This window comes from Phytophthora cinnamomi, assembly GCF_018691715.1.
Source record: "Phytophthora cinnamomi strain GKB4 chromosome Unknown Contig81, whole genome shotgun sequence".
Taxonomy (NCBI): domain Eukaryota; phylum Oomycota; class Peronosporomycetes; order Peronosporales; family Peronosporaceae; genus Phytophthora; species Phytophthora cinnamomi.
The window spans coordinates 188,853-209,535 of NW_027151014.1; the positions used below are offsets into that span (position 1 = coordinate 188,853).

The 20,683-nt window shown below is 54.2% G+C and overlaps 3 protein-coding genes across 5 annotated transcripts; all 3 read right to left on the minus strand.

Annotated features, from left to right (window-relative positions):
* Positions 1-582: 582 nt before the first annotated feature.
* IUM83_12405 (WRKY transcription factor 19) lies at positions 583-1,626 on the minus strand (the record flags this gene model as incomplete). Its single annotated transcript, XM_067937027.1, has 1 exon — positions 583-1,626. The coding sequence occupies one exon, from the start codon at positions 1,624-1,626 to the stop codon at positions 583-585; it is 1,044 nt and encodes a 347-aa protein (XP_067785224.1).
* Positions 1,627-5,841: 4,215 nt separating this feature from the next.
* Positions 5,842-9,933, minus strand: IUM83_12406 (Regulator of chromosome condensation (RCC1)-like protein; the record flags this gene model as incomplete). Of its 3 annotated transcripts, XM_067937030.1 has the most annotated exons (2): positions 8,256-8,322; positions 8,387-9,735. In XM_067937030.1, the coding sequence occupies 2 exons, from the start codon at positions 9,733-9,735 to the stop codon at positions 8,256-8,258; spliced, it is 1,416 nt and encodes a 471-aa protein (XP_067785227.1). The 3 variants fall into 3 exon arrangements, with proteins under 3 accessions (XP_067785228.1, XP_067785229.1, XP_067785227.1); XM_067937029.1 differs by having other exon boundaries at positions 5,842-9,933; XM_067937028.1 differs by lacking the exons at positions 8,256-8,322; positions 8,387-9,735 and adding an exon at positions 5,842-6,993.
* A 4,743-nt stretch (positions 9,934-14,676) lies between these two features.
* Positions 14,677-20,194, minus strand: IUM83_12407 (uncharacterized protein; the record flags this gene model as incomplete). Its single annotated transcript, XM_067937031.1, has 7 exons — positions 14,677-15,127; positions 15,224-15,239; positions 15,326-15,475; positions 19,459-19,861; positions 19,932-19,947; positions 20,034-20,111; positions 20,175-20,194. The coding sequence occupies 7 exons, from the start codon at positions 20,192-20,194 to the stop codon at positions 14,677-14,679; spliced, it is 1,134 nt and encodes a 377-aa protein (XP_067785225.1).
* Between the last annotated feature and the right edge of the window lie 489 nt (positions 20,195-20,683).

Consider the following 20,683-nt stretch of genomic DNA (forward strand, 5'->3'; position numbering starts at 1 on the left):
CTACTTGTTGCAGGGCCGGGCTAGAGCGCCCTTTGTGCGCGACACGACCGACTCGGCGGTACATGTAGTGCCGTTGCTGCGGAGGGATTTTTTTGGTTCAGCTGGACCGAGGCGCCCTGTCTGGGCCAGAATGAGCTGGCGACGCCTCTTTTGCCGAGCGCTAGCAGTAGCGTCAGGGTGCCTGAACGCTCGTCGGCCCGAGCTCACCTCGAGCACTGACGACGAAGGGTAGAAGCAAGAGGGTGCTTGCTGAGACCGAGCGCAACGCGGTCAACCCAGGTCGAAACGATCAACTTCAACGTGCTTAGCTCTCGGCGCAGAGCGGGCGGGTCCTCATTGTCCCCCTGTGTCCGCAACTCTGGCTCGATTTCTCCGACTTGTTCGTCGGCGAACGTCTCCGTCGACGGCAAGGGCAACGCAGGACGAGATGGATGGTGCATCTATGGGTTGTATTGTTTGTGCTGGGGGTATTTACAGCTATGTTCAGGCGCGATTTTGTATATGGGGATTTCTACTAACTACACGATATGCTGGCCGGGTGTGGAGAGGCCGAGACAGCATTGCGAACGTCGAGCACGCTGTTTACACACGCAACTCGAAGTCGCACGGGCCGCAAGTGCTCGGGTTCTCGAGCTTCACGGCCACGGGCATGGAAGACGGCACGGTTGCGGCTGCCTTGGCGGCGGAGTTCTTGGTCGCCATGGTCAGGCTGTAGTGCAGCCGGCACAGGCCCTTGATCTGGCCGTTCTTGTTGCAGTCCGGCAGGCGGCACAGCCGAGCGCCGCCGTGCAGCTTGCACAGGCCCTTGGACTGCGCCGACTTCTGGCAGCCTGTGACCGAGCAGCGGCGGCCGCCGCCGTGTGCGATGCAGTGGCCTCCGCCCTGGTCGCTGATCTCGCAGCCGGGCGTCGTACACCGCCGGCCGCCACCGTGGGCCTTGCACAGGCCACGCGAGCGGATGCCCTTGGTGCAGCCGGGCATGCGGCAAATGCGTGAGGCCGGCTTCTTCTTCTGCATGCGGCTTGGCCGGTTCGTGCGCCGGTAGCCGCGGCGGCTGGCGGCCGTCGGTGACGTGAAGAGCATGGAGCTGTGGTGAGCGCTGAAGGCGCCGAGGCCGGTGCTGACGCGCACCTTTTGCTCGGTGAGCATAGGGAAGAAGGCTGTGTTGCGGGCGGCGCCAGTGGCGTGGCCCATAGGGAACGTCGGCACGCGCAGGGCCGCGGCCATGTTGGGCGAGATGGATCCGAGCGAGGCGGACGGCCGGCGAATCGTGCTGGTGAGCTGCGGTGTGGATGGGGCCGAAGAGGAGGCGGTCGCGAGTGCCGACGTGGGTGTGAGCACGGGGCTGAAAAGTGCGGGGCTGCTGGCCATGTCGGCGACCGGCAGCTCCTGGTCCTGTGGGCCGGGCGACATGATCTCCTGGAAGATCTCGTCCAGGATCTCCTCGTCGCTTAGGGCGTTGTTGCAGAGCGCTGGGTGCATATTGGGGGCGGCGTACTGCGCTGCTACCTGTGCCTGTTGGTGCTGGTGGTACTGGGTGGTCTGTGTGTCGTGGTGGAAGAGCATGAACGCGTACTCGGCGTCCTCGCTGGATCGCCAGTCGGCGGGCGTCATGGCGTGCGACATCGCTGTCGTCGGCGGCGCTGCTGAGCTGCTTGAAGCGGGCTTCGGGCCGAGACAGGTGAATGGAAAGTGACTATCGTGAGGCGCGGAGATCGAGGGGCGCCGCGAGCGAGGCCCGTGGCCGGCCTATGGGCGCGCACGTACGTAGTGGCTGCTTTTCTTCTATTATGCGGCAGTTTTGCTATAACGGCCAGCGTGCGTTCTGTAGAAGCTCGTTCGATTGCAAAAGGGTCCGAGTCCTGCTTGACCCGCGGCGATACACTGAAATGTTGGCAAATTTCCAGCTCCTGCCGGCCGGCAACAGGCAGCAGGCGGGGCTACCTGCTGCTTACTTGACCATTGGGTCGACTCGACTCGACTGCTCGGCGGAACGCGCTGGGTAAGGGACGGGGGGCGGCCGCGCACTCACGCGGCGCGGAGCCGAGCTGTCACCGTGTTGAAGCAGCCGAATAAGCCTCGGCGGGCTGTATTGGCTCTGTCCCTAGCGCTGCAAACGGGCTGCGCCGTCACTAACCTTCGCGAGGGCCTTGAAGGCCTTGAAGGCCTTGAAGGTTTTGCTGGCTCCGAACTGAAATCACTGACTACCACCGCCGTAATGCTCGCAAGAATCATGCCTGGTAACGGAGACTATAGGGGGCCCACACATCGGGCCCGCCGCTGGGTTCTTCGAAAGCACGCCGAACCATCTTCTCCGGTACGCCCGTGGAAGGCGTGCTGGACTGCCAGCCTCGCGTGTCTGCTCCGCGCTGCCCCCACCGGGTCACACCCACCCGGTGTCCTCGAGCACTGGAACGCGAAACAAAGCAGTGTGGTGCCTTGAAGTATCCAATGCAGTGATCGGTCTCAGCCAAGCGGCGGTCTCCTACTATCTTAGCACCCGCTGCAGCATGGCCAGCAGCGTATTGTACTCGCCTGCCGGCCCCCCACCAAAAAGACATGGGACGGCCCGCGGTCTTAGTCTTAGGACGGGGGCAGCCCTCCCTCCTCCACCGAGCGAGCGCGAGGCGAGCGTGGATGCCAAAGGGACCGACTGACGTCCGCCCTGCAACGCGACGACGGTTGAAACGCACAGGTTGAAGTTGCGCGGCCCTTGGCGGGCCAATCAGCGCGCGCGTCCCCGAAAGATACCTATAATTTACGTTTCCGGGCTAAGCGCCGTTACGCGCCAAACGGCACTCGCGTTGCGGTTTCGAGGCGAAACGGCCGCTCTCTTGGCGCGAGTATGGTGGTTCGAAATCGGTGCATTTGCCTGCCTCCCGGTGCTAGTCAGCGCCCGGGTCGGGGTCGAGTGGCGCTGGTGCCGCCGCGATCGATCGCAACGGTCCAGCGCGCCCTGGGGATTCGCCGCGGTGACGCCAGCGCATTTATCATGAGGAGCCGCTGGCGACGCGGCTCCGGCGTTTCGCCCCGGGCGCGGCGCCAATGCAAATGAGTTGCGCGTCAGGGGTGGTGGGGAGGGGAGGAGGCTCGTGTCCCAGTGCTGGGCCGGTCCGGCGCTGCGTCTGCATCCCCCTTGTCTTCGCTTCGCACATCAGAACGCTGGAAGGGGAGAGCGTTCTCCGTTTGATCTCCCGCGCGCAGTAGTCAGCGGCGCATAACGTCAAGGGTGGGAGGGCCGCTCCGAAGCAGAAAGCGGCCGGTAGTCCCGCAGACAAGGCGAGACCCCCGCCACCGACGCCTCAGAGCCGCACGACGCAGCTGTCCATGCGGGCGCGCACTCACGTGTTGCCTACGGCGACCGTAGGGCGCTGCTCGAGCCTGTGTACTCGGCTTTCGTCTACAGCGTGCATGGACTGTGCTTCGTCAATCCAATACTGGGCCGGCGTTCTCGAGCTCAAGCGGCGCGTCGTGGCATTGCGGTGATAGCATGACGCACAGGCGTGCATGGTGATTGCGCTTCAGGCGAACTTGAAGGCCCTGCGCGTGGTCGGCGCTCTATGGTTGAAGCGAGCGAAAGCTTGTCACTGCCGACTGCGATGTCACTTTCATGTGGGTTGGGTGAAGGCTGTGTGTGAGACGCACAGTGGGCTGGATTTCTTCTCCTGGTGAACTTTAGCACTCCGCCCATGCTGGACAGCGTGGGTGCGATACCTGACTCACGGGTGCCGCGTGATGCTGGTGACCAGCCTGGTCGGTGCTCCTCCCTAGTCGGAGTAGACTACTCCCTGACACTGAGCCATTACAGCCCCAGCATCTGCCGCACGGGAACGACCCGCATGTCATGCTCAATTTCTTTTTCGAGCTAAACGCGTCGACTTCAACTTCAGCGGTACTACTGCTTCCTTGCACTAACACTGTTGGATTCGTCTTGACATTCGGGCTCGTGTTGACACGCTCGGGCGCTCACTTGACTACTTTCTCGGGGAAACAAGTCTGTCCTTGCTTGAAAGCGAATGCGTCGTTGCTTCGCCGATGTATTGTGTTCGCACTCCATACAAGTATTAGGAGGAGAAAGCTCAGTGACATGAATATAAGGATAAAATGGAGAATGACCAAAACGCCATTAAGCTGTGACTCCCGACATCCTCCCGAGTGTGGACTAAACGCGAACAGAATTCCGCTCTCGTGTCATCAGGTAGGGTTGTATGCAGCACTGAAGCGCTGCACGAAGATGGTTTCTCCTAATAGCCTACACAGTTAACGAACACAGGCTCGAGCAGCGCCCTACGTCGCTGCAGGCAACACGTGAGTGCGCGCCCGCATGGACAGCTGCGTCGTGCGGCTCTGAGGCGTCGGTGGCGGGGGTCTCGCCTTGTCTGCGGGACTACCGGCCGCTTTCTGCTTCGGAGCGGCCCTCCCACCCTTGACGTTATTCGCCGCTGACTACTGCGCGCGGGAGATCAAACGGAGAACGCTCTCCCCTTCCAGCGTTCTGATGTGCGAAGCGAAGACAAGGGGGATGCAGACGCAGCGCCGGACCAGCCCAGCACTGGGACACGAGCCTCCTCCCCTCCCCACCACCCCTGACGCGCAACTCATTTGCATTGGCGCCGCGCCCGGGGCGAAACGCCGGAGCCGCGTCGCCAGCGGCTCCTCATGATAAATGCGCTGGCGTCACCGCGGCGAATCCCCAGGGCGCGCTGGACCGTTGCGATCGATCGCGGCGGCACCAGCGCCACTCGACCCCGACCCGGGCGCTGACTAGCACCGGGAGGCAGGCAAATGCACCGATTTCGAACCACCATACTCGCGCCAAGAGAGCGGCCGTTTCGCCTCGAAACCGCAACGCGAGTGCCGTTTGGCGCGTAACGGCGCTTAGCCCGGAAACGTAAATTATAGGTATCTTTCGGGGACGCGCGCGCTGATTGGTCCGCCAAGGGCCGCGCAACTTCAACCTGTGCGTTTCAACCGTCGTCGCGTTGCAGGGCGGACGTCAGTCGGTCCCTTTGGCATCCACGCTCGCCTCGCGCTCGCTCGGTGGAGGAGGGAGGGCTGCCCCCGTCCTAAGACTAAGACCGCGGGCCGTCCCATGTCTTTTTGGTGGGGGGCCGGCAGGCGAGTACAATATGCTGCTGGCCATGGCTGAGTAAGAGAGACCGCTGCCTTGACTGTGAGACCGATCACCGTGCTGGATGATGCAGCGCTCCTTACGTGGTATCATTAGTTTGAGAAAAGAATGGCAAGTTGACTGTTCAACTTGCATCGCAGTTGGACAGTTCTGGCGCTTTGCTGCAGCCTGCCGATGTCGTCCCGTTAGAGCGACGTGACACAATACGACCCCGTTCGATCAAACCCGCCTTGGTACCAACCCTGACGCGTCCTTCGGATCAGCTCATCTCCACGATAGCGCGCATGAGGACATCACCGCGTGAAATGTGCCGCACCAACAACCCTGCTTCTTTTCTCTGGACAGGGTGTGTCGTGCCCGACTCACATAGTGAGCATCGCTTGCAAGCATCCCAGGGATGTCACGCTAACCCTCCTTTCGAACTACAACGGAGAATTTCAACTGACACACACGACTACCTCCGTCTTCCGCGGTAGAATGTCTTTGGGTTCCAAATGTTGGCAGGCAAAAGATGGTCTAGAGACTGACAGTATAGCTCCGGAAAGGAGACCATTCACGCCACTCGTGCGCGAAGCATAGCCCCGCGTCGGGACAGTCGATTCCTCCGAGGGTATGGAGCTTAGGACTTTTGACTCGATAACGAAACTTTCAGGCTCGATTTCATCTGCACACTAGAAAACCCAAATAATATACCCACGGCTACACTCGACTCAAAAGCCACCCAACACGCCATTCAGAGCATCGCTAATGGCGTACATGCGGCGGCGCTCATGCTTCACGTGACCGATGCCAACGCTCTGACCACCGCTAGCGAAAGCCATCATCCTCTTCCCGCCAATGCTGTCCGTGTCGCCGCGCTTTTCGTAGAAGAAGACGTCATTCACAACACGGTCCAAGGCAGAGTAAATGTGACTGGGAACGGCGATGGTGGACACGGTATCGAAAAGAGACTGCTCCGAGACGCGTACGTTCCAGACATCTTGGTAGATCACGTTGCGCTGCAGCAACGGGAGCGCAACGTCCATTTCAGCGGCCAACAGCTGCGGCGCCAACAGCTCGTGAATCGCCATGGCCGTGCGGAACAGAAACACAGTGCCATCAAGCAAAAAGTTGTCAAACACACGAGCTGCCGACTCGAGTGGGAGAACTTGTAGAAACAGTGTCTGTAGCCAATTCATCAGGTACATGGAGCAGGAAAACACGCCGATTTCCCGGAGATGAGCGTGTAAGTGGGGGAGCCGCGAGTTCAAAAACGTATCAAAGAGTGTGTAGTACACATTCGCAAGGTCGGCATCCAGTAGGTAGAACGTGAAGAGATGCTCGTTCACCATGAGGTTGGCTAGGCACTGAAAAGCCAAGTAGCGGTCTTGCGGCATGTGCAGACACAGCATGGCCGCCAGGTACGACATGCCTTGAATGTACCCCAAATCTGGTCGGTAGCACGCATACGTTTCAAGCACCTCTAGCAAGAAGGCGTAGTACGGCCCGCTTGAATCGAACAACTTCAGCGACGGGAAGGTGCGTGGCAAGTCCGTGTCAATCAGTGCCAAGGTATGTTCACGCCCACCGTCCACATCGTCATTCTTTTCTTTCGCAGCTCGGTCCTTCTTGTATGCGGCCGCCCGTCGACGATAGATCTTGAACATCTCTGGAGTCACTTTCAGCTTATTACCAATCGCCATAGGCCACACTCGCGCTCGAATGGATGGCGGAATTCCCTGTCGCCAAAGCGAATGCGCCAGAGGGGTGTCCTTATTTTCTTCCCAATCGCGCAGGATACGTGTTCGCCAGAGTTTCTTGGCGCGTCGCAGCTCTTCTTCCTTCTCGTGAATAGCCTCACGGGGGGCGTCACCGAGATCCATCGCTAAGGTTGGAGGAGAGCCTCGTCGGTGACGACGGGTTCCAACTGGGGGAGTAGCCGGCCGCCCGGGCGAGCCTCGGCCGTAAAACGGATCATCTTCACTCGCCTCACTGCCCTCGGAATACTGCCTTTGCGTTCTTGGTATTTCTAATCCATCCACTGCTGCCCCTGTCTGCATCATTGCATGGGATGACGACGATGGGTGCCCGTAAAGAGCTGGATGCACTTCAAGCGCAATTGTATACTTATGTCCACAAGCCACAACAAGTTCGGTTCGAGAAGAAAAACAATCAATGCGCTCGGGCTTATCCTTGTTCGCAGTGTGGCCGAGCCCGCACGCTCCGTATGAGTTGAGTCCCCACGCGAACATCACACGTTTCTCTGTTGTTGCGATGGAGTGGAAAGCGCCACAATACACTCGCGTCAACTGATCTGGGGCGCACAGCGCGTCCGGAGGCAGCTGCACACGCGCTGGTAAAGGTTGATAGACGTCTCCAGTGCCGAGCTGTCCATACTCTCCCAATCCCCATGAATATAGATCGCCGCTAGCTGTCAGCACAACTGTGTGGGTGTATCCGCACGCAACGTCGATCACTGATGATCCTGCAGCAACTTCATGGAGCTTCTCGACGCACCTCGGCACCACCTGATCCTTATCCACGTATCCCAGACCACACTGCCCCTCGCCTGTCTTACCCCACGTGAAAATGTTACCCTGTCGATCAAGCGCAGCGGTGAAGTTCCAACCACACACTACGTGCGAAATGCGTGTTCCCTGTGGAAAACCTACAATTTGGTGCGGCGTGTCACGCCACTTGTTGTCACCCAGGCCTAGTCGGCCATTTCGCCCTCGACCAAACGTGAACACTGTGCCCTTTGCTGTCAGTACCGCCGTATGGGCTCCGCCACAACTAGCATTTACCACACTTTCCCGCAGCAAACTCATGACCTTACGCGGCACAGCACGATCACGCATATCACCATGACCTAGACGTCCGTCTTCGCCACTTCCCCATGTGTAGAGCTCTCCGGCATCTGTAATAGCTAACGAGTGCTGCGCACCGCAAGCTATCATAGCAATCGATGTGCGATGAAGCGCCTTCTCCAGGGCAAGTTCTTCGACAAGATGCGGTGCCAAAAATGACGAACTCGCATTGTTTCGTGTCGAGTCGTTGTCAGTTGAATCGGTGTTGGTTGCAACAGTGACCGCCGCGGCTTTCTTGTCTTCATTATCACCGTAACTATAGACATCCCCCGTTGACGTCAAGTAAAGCAAATGTTCACCGCCGCATGCCACTTGAACGATCGGCTGTCCGTTGTGCAGAGATACCTGTTTCGGACGGAGCACCAGCGGTGTCCCCCCTTCTAAGCTAGGAGGCCGGCCCCACACCCACATGTGCGAGCTCGGTTCTTCGACATGCTGATCATCTGAAGTTTTGTCCACCGCACGTTCGTCCTCGTTCTCCACGTCAGCTTCATCTTCTGCAGTTCCTTCTTCGTCGTCACTCTCGTTCCCATCTTCCCCCTCTTCGCTTTGTTCACTTTTGTCAGCATCCATTGCCTCGTCAACATCGTTCGCGCCAGTTATCGCTGGTCCCTCGCAGATCTCATTGCCCAGACTACCGTTCTTGGTCGATGCGTCATACTCACGTAAGTCAGTTCCTCGAGAAGACGAAGCCTGCATGGTTCTTGCCACGGAAAACTTGATGCTCCCGCACCCTCGACGACTGTTTCTTCTGTTTAGCACCGGTTGCGACTGACTGCGCTGCCGTGGCATGCGCTGCACTCGCTCGAAGCCATGCAGCTGGTCATGCATGGCAGCCAGCATCTCGTTCTGCAGCGCGACCAGGGCGGTCATGCTGCTCTGCACATCCGCGCGCAGCTTGGCGTGCAGCGCCTCGCGCTCCTGCTGCAGCCGCCGAGCGTTCAGTTCCCTGGCCGCGTCCACATTGCCGCCCACACTGCTGTGCCTGGTCCAGTACGTGTGCTTGACCTCGGGCAGCACGTCGCGGCTGAGCTGCTCCAGCGGGGCCAGCACGGCGTCCTCGCACTTCTTGTCGAACTCTGGCTGCACGGCCTCCAGCAGCTTCTCCAGGGCCTTGGCGAGCCGCGCCGCGTGCGTGCGGCCGTCGCCCGCCTCCTCCTCCTCCGCGTCCGCGAGGCGGAACAGCGGCACGTCGGCCACGCGCTTGTACTCGTCCACGACGGCGGCCGCGGCGCCCCACCAGGCCGCCGTGGCCTGCTTGTAGGCGCGCACGCAGTGCCAGAGCGCGCTGAGGGCGCCCTCGGCCTGCAGCAGCTCGTTCCTGAAGCGCGCGGAGGCGTCGGCGTGGGCCGCCGGCGGCGGCGGCGGCTCCACGTGCTCGTCGTGCTCCACGTCGCCGTCGCTCTCCAGCAGGCCGCCGTCCTCGCTGTCCGTGACGCTGTCGGCGTCCGCCCAGGCGCTGGCGGCCGCCTCGGGCCGTGCCCAGTCCGGCAGCTCGCCGCGCGCCGGGCGGGGCGGGCGGTTGCGGTGGTGCGCCACGAAGTCGCAGAAGATCTGCATGTCCAGGCCGGCGCTCGAGCGCGCGTCGTGGTGCAGGCCGGCCGCGTGCTGGCGCTGCAGGTGCGCCAGCACCTCGCGCAGGAAGGCCTGCAGCCCGTCGAAGCGCTGCTGCAGCTGCGCGGCCGACAGCGGGAACACCTGCAGCGCGTACTTGGGCGGCAGCCCCACGGGCGGGTGGAAGTGCAGCTTGGCCGCCAGCGCCGCCACCTGCGAGTAGCGCCGGAACACGAGGAAGGACGCGGTCGACGTGGCCACCTGCAGCACGTAGGCCAGGAACGGCCGGCCGGTTGCGCCTGCGCCTGCGTCTGCGTCTGCGCCTGCGCCGTGCTGCGCCTGGTAGAAGCCCAGCATCTGCACGTCCGTCAGCAGCCCGAAGCCGAAGCCGCCGCCCGCCATTACGGCGTTGGGTATCAGGATTTCCGACGGTGGAAGAGGCTCGGGGTGGAGTGAAGTGGTGTGCCGCACTTCACAATGGGACGGAAGCTGCACACGCGTACTTAGTGGGAGGCAACTTCAACGACGGGCGAGTTGTGAACGACCAGGTCATGTGCGGCGTTGTGCGACGGAGAGCTCCGTGTTGTGGGAAGCACCACTGCCCGATCTTTCCTTTCCTTCCTTCTCTTAGCTGGCGACGAGCAATGCAGTTGGCTCCAGAGCTCGTGATAGCTTTCAACGATCAAATGTAGGTGCTGCCGGGAGATGGTAAACTTGTGAGACGATACCACCGACCATGGTACGTAGCGACGATTTAGTAAAATATTCGTGTTATTAATACTTGGCATCATCAACGGAACGGCAACACAGGACATCGAATTCGCTGCAGCCCCCGCCCCCCTGTTGAGTCAGCAGTGTTACTGTTTCAGTTCAACATTGACTTGGGCTACGCGAAAGCTGACATTGGAACTATAACTACCGGTAAACAATAAAAATATAGATTAAGTAGGATTAAGTAGGCGCTATTATAGCGATAGCAGCACGTACACACTGGTCGATGCGTCAAGCTCACGTAACAGTAAAGGAGAAACTGAGAGTCGTATAGTTTTGATCATAGGAAATACCATACCCCGCGGCCACGGCGACTGTTTCTTCTGTGTGGCTCGTTGCTGTGGCATGTGCTGCACTGCGGCAATAAGCCCCCACCCAGAGAGAAATGCACCCGATCACAGTCTCCTTTACAATAGGCTAGGCCAAACTATGATCTACTTTAAACTTAAAAGTCAAGAGAACTACCATGCTTGGGGGTTGTGAGTTGCCCCGTATCTGCGTTGCTGTCAGTTTAAATGTTTTGTTATCAGGTGGCAGCATAAAACTCGGAAAAAACCATTGCCCAAGTCTAGGAAAAATATAATAAAATAATATAGAATTATATTGACGGAATAACAGATTACATTGGGATCTTCTTCTTTCCGTATAAAATATGATATTGTATCTATAATAAGTATAGTGGGTTTTCACCTGATTTCTGTACATCGTGTACTAAAATGTTTTACTAAGCCACGTGATCTGACCCCTTCCACCCAGGGTGGCGAGAAACCATTGTTCCGTCAACGCACCACGCTCCCTGTGGTCCTCGATGCCGATACTGCGAACCCTTCCCGACAACTACCGCCTTCGACGAGCTGCTGATCTTTATCTATTACGCTGCCACGCACAAGACCCGAAGGAATCGCTTATCCAGTCCCTCCTCGCCTACACACCTTCAGAAGAGAGAGATCCGTCGTATGAGAACGCTACACTAGCCAGGAGGCTCAATAAGTTGACTCTTAACTAGCGTAATGAACGCGAGACCACGTTTACTAACTACTAAGTGATCTGATTTTAATCCTCGTTACTATACCCAACATTGATCCACTAATACACAATAATAGTTGAAATAAGTATTACGGGGATGCCAATATATGGAAGCACGAATTATTTTTTCTACGATTCCCAGACCAATTTTATAGTTTATTTTCTGAGCTCGTCTGCGATTTTCTGCTACACTGTCACGCGCAAAAAAATCACCACAAATGAAAAGAAACTTGTTGTTTGAAAGCGTGGTTGTAAAACTGTAAGTAACTTGCAGTCTGCAAACTCAGTAGTGCGGAATTGATGCCATGGTGGACGGTGAGCATGGTTGGTGTTACCGTGAGTTCTACTGGCGACGCTCGCCCCGGTAGAGATTCGATCTCGTAGTACGATCAGCTGGCTGGTGGAAGTTTCCTTGCCGCGCCGAGTTGGTGCTGCCAGCGCGCAGCTGGGCTGGAGTCCACGCCATGCTATCGCCAGCCGAGCAGATCGCGGCGACGACGGCGATAATAGCTGTTTGGATGATCTTCATTGCGGGCTGGTGCTTGAGTTGGTGTGTTGGTAGTTCGAGTCGAATTGGAGAATGAACAGATAACCGTGCTGGAAATCGAACTGGGAGCATTAGGATCATGTGGCTGGTGGTGTCCCATCACATCTCGTGGATAGGCTTCTAGCTGTCGCCAAGTTGCACACTTCTCGCTTGATACAAAAGCTTAATTAACTCTCTAATGCTGCAGGGTGTGTTGTCCTTTCCTTCCTCGATGGCGGGCTACTTTTAAGTGACGTGCGCCGGCCAAGTCTATTAAAATAGACTTGGCCGGCGCACGTCACAATTTCAAAGCTCAAAATTTGATCTTCTGATGGTGTCTTCATTTAACAGGCGATCCAGCTAAGATGGGGACTTTTTTGGGGGAAACTAAAAAAAATAAATGCGGAAATTGTCCTATTTCAATGAAATTTTAGTCGGAACATAACTAGAATTTCTAATGACGAGTGAATCAAGCCCGGCTTTCGTAGCTGCACTGGTTGTGCCATGGCAAGGCATGCAAGCAGCATGCCGATACTAGCGCTGTTTGAAGCATTTGTAGAGATTTGGAGGTATGAGACATTTGATAGTGGTACAGACGGCTCGGCCACGTGCACGTCTCGAAGCGTTGGAGGGGGGGATTTCTCAGTGGCGCAGAATTCCAAATGGAGGGGGGACGAGTGGCGGAATCTATCCGCTCATTACCTGAGCCACAGAGACCGAGTGCAAGGACAGAAGGCGGTGCTTACTGCGCGCTCTCCCTGCCGAACTGCGCGATGGACAAATTGTTCTCACCCTCCCACGAGCCCACCGCCGTCTTGCCGTCCTTGTGGAGACGAAGCTACACATTGTGGAGAGATGGGGACACATTGTGGAGAGATGGGGCAATGCAGACCACTCTACCTCCTCGTTTTCCGAATTTAGACATGCATCGCATTCACACCAAGGAGCAATCAGGCGGAAGCGCTGTTTTCGAGCGCTCATGCTACGATGTGAGCTGCGTTCAAGTGAATAAAGACAGCATATTTATAGGTTTGAAATATCGATCTATCTGATGATGCTAGTTTCACGACCTGAAAATAAAGACCGCAATTACTTGGCTCGACGATTTTCCCCATTTTGGGCCCTTTTTTCCCTCTTCTTAACTGGATCGCCTGTTAATGAAGACACTATCAGAAGATGAAAGTGCACGGTAAAAACTTGTACAGAGACCACCGGCTATAGTGGCGCCGGTTATAAGAGAAAATCGACTATTAGAGCGCTTCCGTAAGATCCCAAATCGTGATTATAGTAAAATCAAGTCAAAACGGCTATTAGGCTGTAAGAGTGTAAGAGAGCTCCCCCGCCAAACCAAAACTACACAATGTAAGAGGAGTGGGGGGACACGTGGGTCATTTCTAAACACGATCAGGAGTACAGCAATGGTCTCGTCGCGCCAGCACCTCAGTATCTACTAAAAGAACAAACTCCGTCGCGTGGAGCGCTGTTTAGGAGGCGACAATTCGACACTGCTTCATACTAGGATCGTGTCAACGAGCATGAGCGCTAGGCTGGAGCGCGACAGTGAACCGACTACCAGGTAGAGAAACGGAGCATGGAGATCTAGAACTGCTGATATCTAGATTAGTGGATCCGTTCTGTTGAATATGCTGTTGAGAACAACCCAGAGAGAGAGAGACGACACACGCGAGCAGTCTTCAAGCGACAGCGAGAGTGACGGTGTTGACGAGGAGGAACTCGCACGGCGAGGCACTAGAAGGGGCGCAAAAGCTCCAGATGTACATGTTTGCACACGGATTGCGGGACGCCAGCTTACAGAACGTTGTCAACATGTCAATCGCCTTTACGTGCTCATCTCGTACTTCCATGCGGAATAGTAGTTTGAATGTTAAATGATAGGTTTCCTCTTATGCAGCTATAAATCTATAATATAAGAGAGCTTGGGGAGTTGGTGACCAAACACCTCCACTATAGCCGGTGTTCTCTGTAAGTCGACAGCTGGAACGTCGCGATGCAATGTACAGTGTAGAAGGTGCGCGTAACATCAACATCAAATGCACAACAGCGCTATAAAATAAATATAGAATTATATTGACGGAATAACAGATTACATTGGGATCTTCTTCTTTCCGTATAAAATATGATATTGTATCTATAATATTATGCTTTGCAATGCGTTTGTCGTTTTCACCTAGTGTTTTACCCGAGTTATAATATCTGGCGCCCGATATAAAAACAGATGGCCATTAAATCCTCCAAGTTATAATCGCCAGCCTCGATATCGATCTCGATTTACGCTATCTGTGGCCGAATTGCCGATCCAAAAACGAAATTCGGGCCGATTTAATTTAAATCGCGATGTCTGTGTACGGATTATAATGCCGCGCTTTATATATATAATATGCAATTGGACACTTACATCTGGACACTTGACGAGTGGTCGGCAGATTGCGCTGCTGATCTGTCGAAGCACCGCAGTTTCCGAAAACCTTCACCTTGTACAAGTGCAGCATGTACTCTCTCGACTACCGTTGGCGAGCCGTTTTTCTTATGCATGTGTATGGAATATGTATGCAGTATGTTAGCGATATATTTGGGCCTAACGTGCGAACACTGCAACGTTGGTACAAGTTTTTTTTTTTGACCGATGGTGTGGTTGATGAAGGAGATCGAACTAACCGCTCGTCGCGTTGGCCGAACGACGTGGTAACCCGTGTTCGAAAGTACGTGAAAGCCCACCCTACATTTTATTTAGAGGAGCTACAGCAGTTCATACGAAACGCTTTTCCTAAAGTAAAATGGTAGCGTAGTATCAACATGTGGTCTTACATGGCGGGGAGCTGCTCGCGCCACAGAGAAGCGGAAAGCCCAGTGTTGCAGGAGCCGCTCGTGCACTCACGCTGTCGCTCGCCGAATGCCTTCCGCCACTCGTCGAGCTGGGGCAAGATAAACAAAAAATCGAAAGTGAACTGCTCATAAGTTGGAAGTTCACTCGATGACATCGTTAGAATATCAGCTTCGGAGATGTAGGCCCAACGATGCTTTAGCAGCTCCCAGAAGTTGGATACGGAGACCTCCTTGAAGTCTTGCTGGCGGGCGTTCTTAGTGGCTTTCATGAATACCTTCCTGTCTTCGATCACGTCAACTTCAGCATCAAACTCCTGACCTGAGCGGAAGCGAAACATTTGAGCCCGGGCCACTGAGTAGCCTGCATCGGCCACAAACTTGAACGACTTCACGATTCCTTTACGCGGGCCTGATGAGCGCTGGCCAGTCCTGAACGTCACCGAGCCTCGAAGTTGCTTGTCGAATGGCAAATCACCACCACGTGGTGGGCTCATTGTAAGAAGCAGAAGCCGCTAGTGCACTCACAGACGAAGCTGACGAGCTATCAAACACGTTCAACAGATTAGTATTAGACCGGCGAAACACTAGGTTTCAGTATGGTAGCGTAGTATCGACATGCGGTCTTACTTGGCGGATTGCAGCTTGCGCGACAGACAAGCGGAAAGCCCAGCGATACAGGAGCCGCTAGTGCACTCACAGACGAAGCTAACGAGCCGTTAAACACGTCCAACAGAGCCGTATCGGAGTAGCAGTGGCCGGCGACGTTACCTCGGTGTCCTGAGAACCAACGATGCGCCCGTTATATTTAGTAGGAAGAGGTGGTGCGACTTACCTACACCTGGAGGTCGATTTACTACCACGTCGCATGTTTATGTCTTCGAATTATTTTATCTCAGAGATCGATCTAAGCCCTAAATCCGAGCGACAAAATATCTGCAAACCACAATAAGTATATTGGGTTTTCACCTGATTTCTGTACATCGTGTACTAAAATGTTTTACTAAAACCAAGTGATCTGACCCCTTCCACCCAGGGTGGCGAGAAACCATTGTTCCGTCAACGCACCACGCTCCCTGTGGTCCTCGATGCCGACACTGCGAACCCTTCCCGACAACTACCGCCTTCGACGAGCTGCTGATCTTTATCTATTACGCTGCCACGCACAAGACCCGAAGGAATCGCTTATCCAGTCCCTCCTCGCCTACACACCTTCAGAAGAGAGAGATCCGTCGTATGAGAACGCTACACTAGCCAGGAGGCTCAATAAGTTGACTCTTAACTAGCGTAATGAACGCGGGACCACGTTTACTAACTACTAAGTGATCTGATTTTAATCCTCGTTACTATACCCAACATTGATCCACTAATACACAATAATAGTTGAAATAAGTATTACGGGGATGCCAATATATGGAAGCACGAATTATTTTTTCTACGATTCCCAGACCAATTTTATAGTTTATTTTCTGAGCTCGTCTGCGATTTTCTGCTACACTGTCACGCGCAAAAAAATCACCACAAATGAAAAGAAACTTGTTGTTTGAAAGCGTGGTTGTAAAACTGTAAGTAACTTGCAGTCTGCAAACTCAGTAGTGCGGAATTGATGCCATGGTGGACGGTGAGCATGGTTGGTGTTACCGTGAGTTCTACTGGCGACGCTCGCCCCGGTAGAGATTCGATCTCGTAGTACGATCAGCTGGCTGGTGGAAGTTTCCTTGCCGCGCCGAGTTGGTGCTGCCAGCGCGCAGCTGGGCTGGAGTCCACGCCATGCTATCGCCAGCCGAGCAGATCGCGGCGACGACGGCGATAATAGCTGTTTGGATGATCTTCATTGCGGGCTGGTGCTTGAGTTGGTGTGTTGGTAGTTCGAGTCGAATTGGAGAATGAACAGATAACCGTGCTGGACATCGAACTGGGAGCATTAGGATCATGTGGCTGGTGGTGTCCCATCACAACTCGTGGATAGGCTTCTAGCTGTCGCCAAGTTGCACACTTCTCGCTTGATACAACAGCTTAATTAACTCTCTAATGCTGCAGGGTGTGTTGTCCTTTCCTTCCTCGATGGCGGGCTACTTTTAAGTGACGTGCGCCGGCCAAGTCTATTAAAATAGACTTGGCCGGCGCACGTCACAATTTCAAAGCTCAAAATTTGATCTTCTGATGGTGTCTTCATTTAACAGGCGATCCAGCTAAGATGGGGACTTTTTTGGGGGAAACTAAAAAAAAATAAATGCGGAAATTGTCCTATTTCAATGAAATTTTAGTCGGAACATAACTAGAATTTCTAATGACGAGTGAATCAAGCCCGGCTTTCGTAGCTGCACTGGTTGTGCCATGGCAAGGCATGCAAGCAGCATGCCGATACTAGCGCTGTTTGAAGCATTTGTAGAGATTTGGAGGTATGAGACATTTGATAGTGGTACAGACGGCTCGGCCACGTGCACGTCTCGAAGCGTTGGAGGGGGGGATTTCTCAGTGGCGCAGAATTCCAAATGGAGGGGGGACGAGTGGCGGAATCTATCCGCTCATTACCTGAGCCACAGAGACCGAGTGCAAGGACAGAAGGCGGTGCTTACTGCGCGCTCTCCCTGCCGAACTGCGCGATGGACAAATTGTTCTCACCCTCCCACGAGCCCACCGCCGTCTTGCCGTCCTTGTGGAGACGAAGCTACACATTGTGGAGAGATGGGGACACATTGTGGAGAGATGGGGCAATGCAGACCACTCTACCTCCTCGTTTTCCGAATTTAGACATGCATCGCATTCACACCAAGGGCAATCAGGCGGAAGCGCTGTTTTCGAGCGCTCATGCTACGATGTGAGCTGCGTTCAAGTGAATAAAGACAGCATATTTATAGGTTTGAAATATCGATCTATCTGATGATGCTAGTTTCACGACCTGAAAATAAAGACCGCAATTACTTGGCTCGACGATTTTCCCCATTTTGGGCCCTTTTTTCCCTCTTCTTAACTGGATCGCCTGTTAATGAAGACACTATCAGAAGATGAAAGTGCACGGTAAAAACTTGTACAGAGACCACCGGCTATAGTGGCGCCGGTTATAAGAGAAAATCGACTATTAGAGCGCTTCCGTAAGATCCCAAATCGTGATTATAGTAAAATCAAGTCAAAACGGCTATTAGGCTGTAAGAGTGTAAGAGAGCTCCCCCGCCAAACCAAAACTACACAATGTAAGAGGAGTGGGGGGACACGTGGGTCATTTCTAAACACGATCAGGAGTACAGCAATGGTCTCGTCGCGCCAGCACCTCAGTATCTACTAAAAGAACAAACTCCGTCGCGTGGAGCGCTGTTTAGGAGGCGACAATTCGACACTGCTTCATACTAGGATCGTGTCAACGAGCATGAGCGCTAGGCTGGAACGCGACAGTGAACCGACTACCAGGTAGAGAAACGGAGCATGGAGATCTAGAACTGCTGATATCTAGATTAGTGGATCCGTTCTGTTGAATATGCTGTTGAGAACAACCCAGAGAGAGAGAGGCGACACAAGCGTGCAGTCTTCAAGTGACGGTGTTGGCGCCGAGGAACAACCGTTTTCGCACGGCGAGGCACTAGAAGGGGCGCAAAAGCTCCAGATGTACATGTTTGCACACGGATTGCGGGACGCCAGCTTACAGAACGTTGTCAACATGTCAATCGCCTTTACGTGCTCATCTCGTACTTCCATGCGGAATAGTAGTTTGAATGTTAAATGATAGGTTTCCTCTGATGCAGCTATAAATCTATAATATAAGAGAGCTTGGGGAGTTGGTGACCAAACACCTCCACTATAGCCGGTGTTCTCTGTAAGTCGACAGCTGGAACGTCGCGATGCAATGTACAGTGTAGAAGGTGCGCGTAACATCAACATCAAATGCACAACAGCGCTATAAAATAAATATAGAATTATATTGACGGAATAACAGATTACATTGGGATCTTCTTCTTTCCGTATAAAATATGATATTGTATCTATAATATTATGCTTTGCAATGCGTTTGTCGTTTTCACCTAGTGTTTTACCCGAGTTATAATATCTGGCGCCCGATATAAAACCAGATGGCCATTAAATCCTCCAAGTTATAATCGCCAGCCTCGATATCGATCTCGATTTACGCTATCTGTGGTCGAATTGCCGATCCAAAAACGAAATTCGGGCCGATTTAATTTAAATCGCGATGTCTGTGTACGGATTATAATGCCGCGCTTTATATATATAATATGCAATTGGACACTTACATCTGGACACTTGACGAGTGGTCGGCAGATTGCGCTGCTGATCTGTCGAAGCACCGCAGTTTCCGAAAACCTTCACCTTGTACAAGTGCAGCATGTACTCTCTCGACTACCGTTGGCGAGCCGTTTTTCTTATGCATGTGTATGGAATATGTATGCAGTATGTTAGCGATATATTTGGGCCTAACGTGCGAACACTGCAACGTCGGTACAAGTTTTTTTTTGACCGATGGTGTGGTTGATGAAGGAGATCGAACTAACCGCTCGTCGCGTTGGCCGAACGACGTGGTAACCCGTGTTCGAAAGTACGTGAAAGCCCACCCTACATTTTATTTAGAGGAGCTACAGCAGTTCATACGAAACGCTTTTCCTAAAGTAAAATGGTAGCGTAGTATCAACATGTGGTCTTACATGGCGGGGAGCTGCTCGCGCCACAGAGAAGCGGAAAGCCCAGTGTTGCAGGAGCCGCTCGTGCACTCACAGCGGAAACCCCAGTGTTGCAGGAGCCGCTCGTGCACTCACGCTGTCGCTCGCCGAATGCCTTCCGCCACTCGTCGAGCTGGGGCAAGATAAACAAAAAATCGAAAGTGAACTGCTCATAAGTTGGAAGTTCACTCGATGACATCGTTAGAATATCAGCTTCGGAGATGTAGGCCCAACGATGCTTTAGCAGCTCCCAGAAGTTGGATACGGAGACCTCCTTGAAGTCTTGCTGGCGGGCGTTCTTAGTGGCTTTCATGAATACCTTCCTGTCTTCGATCACGTCAACTTCAGCATCAAACTCCTGACCTGAGCAGAAGCGAAACATTTGAGCCCGGGCCACTGAGTAGCCTGCATCGGCCACAAACTTGAACGACTTCACGATTCCTTTACGCGGGCCTGATGAGCGCTGGCCAGTCCTGAACGTCACCGAGCCTCGAAGTTGCTTGTCGAATGGCAAATCACCACCACGTGGTGGGCTCATTGTAAGAAGCAGGAGCCGCTAGTGCACTCACAGACGAAGCTAACGAGCTATCAAACACGTTCAACAGATTAGTATTAGACCGGCGAAACACTAGGTTTCAGTATGGTAGCGTAGTATCGACATGCGGTCTTACTTGGCGGATTGCAGCTTGCGCGACAGACAAGCGGAAAGCCCAGCGATACAGGAGCCGCTAGTGCACTCACAGACGAAGCTAACGAGCCGTTAAACACGTCCAACAGAGCCGTATCGGAGTAGCAGTGGCCGGCGACGTTACCTCGGTGTCCTGAGAACCAACGATGCGCCCGTTATATTTAGTAGGAAGAGGTGGTGCGACTTACCTACACCTGGAGGTCGATTTACTACCATGTCGCATGTTTATGTCTTCGAATTATTTTATCTCAGAGATCGATCTAAGCCCTAAATCCGAGCGACAAAATATCTGCAAACCACAATAAGTATATTGGGTTTTCACCTGATTTCTGTACATCGTGTACTAAAATGTTTTACTAAAACCAAGTGATCTGACCCCTTCCACCCAGGGTGGCGAGAAACCATTGTTCCGTCAACGCACCACGCTCCCTGTGGTCCTCGATGCCGACACTGCGAACCCTTCCCGACAACTACCGCCTTCGACGAGCTGCTGATCTTTATCTATTACGCTGCCACGCACAAGACCCGAAGGAATCGCTTATCCAGTCCCTCCTCGCCTACACACCTTCAGAAGAGAGAGATCCGTCGTATGAGAACGCTACACTAGCCAGGAGGCTCAATAAGTTGACTCTT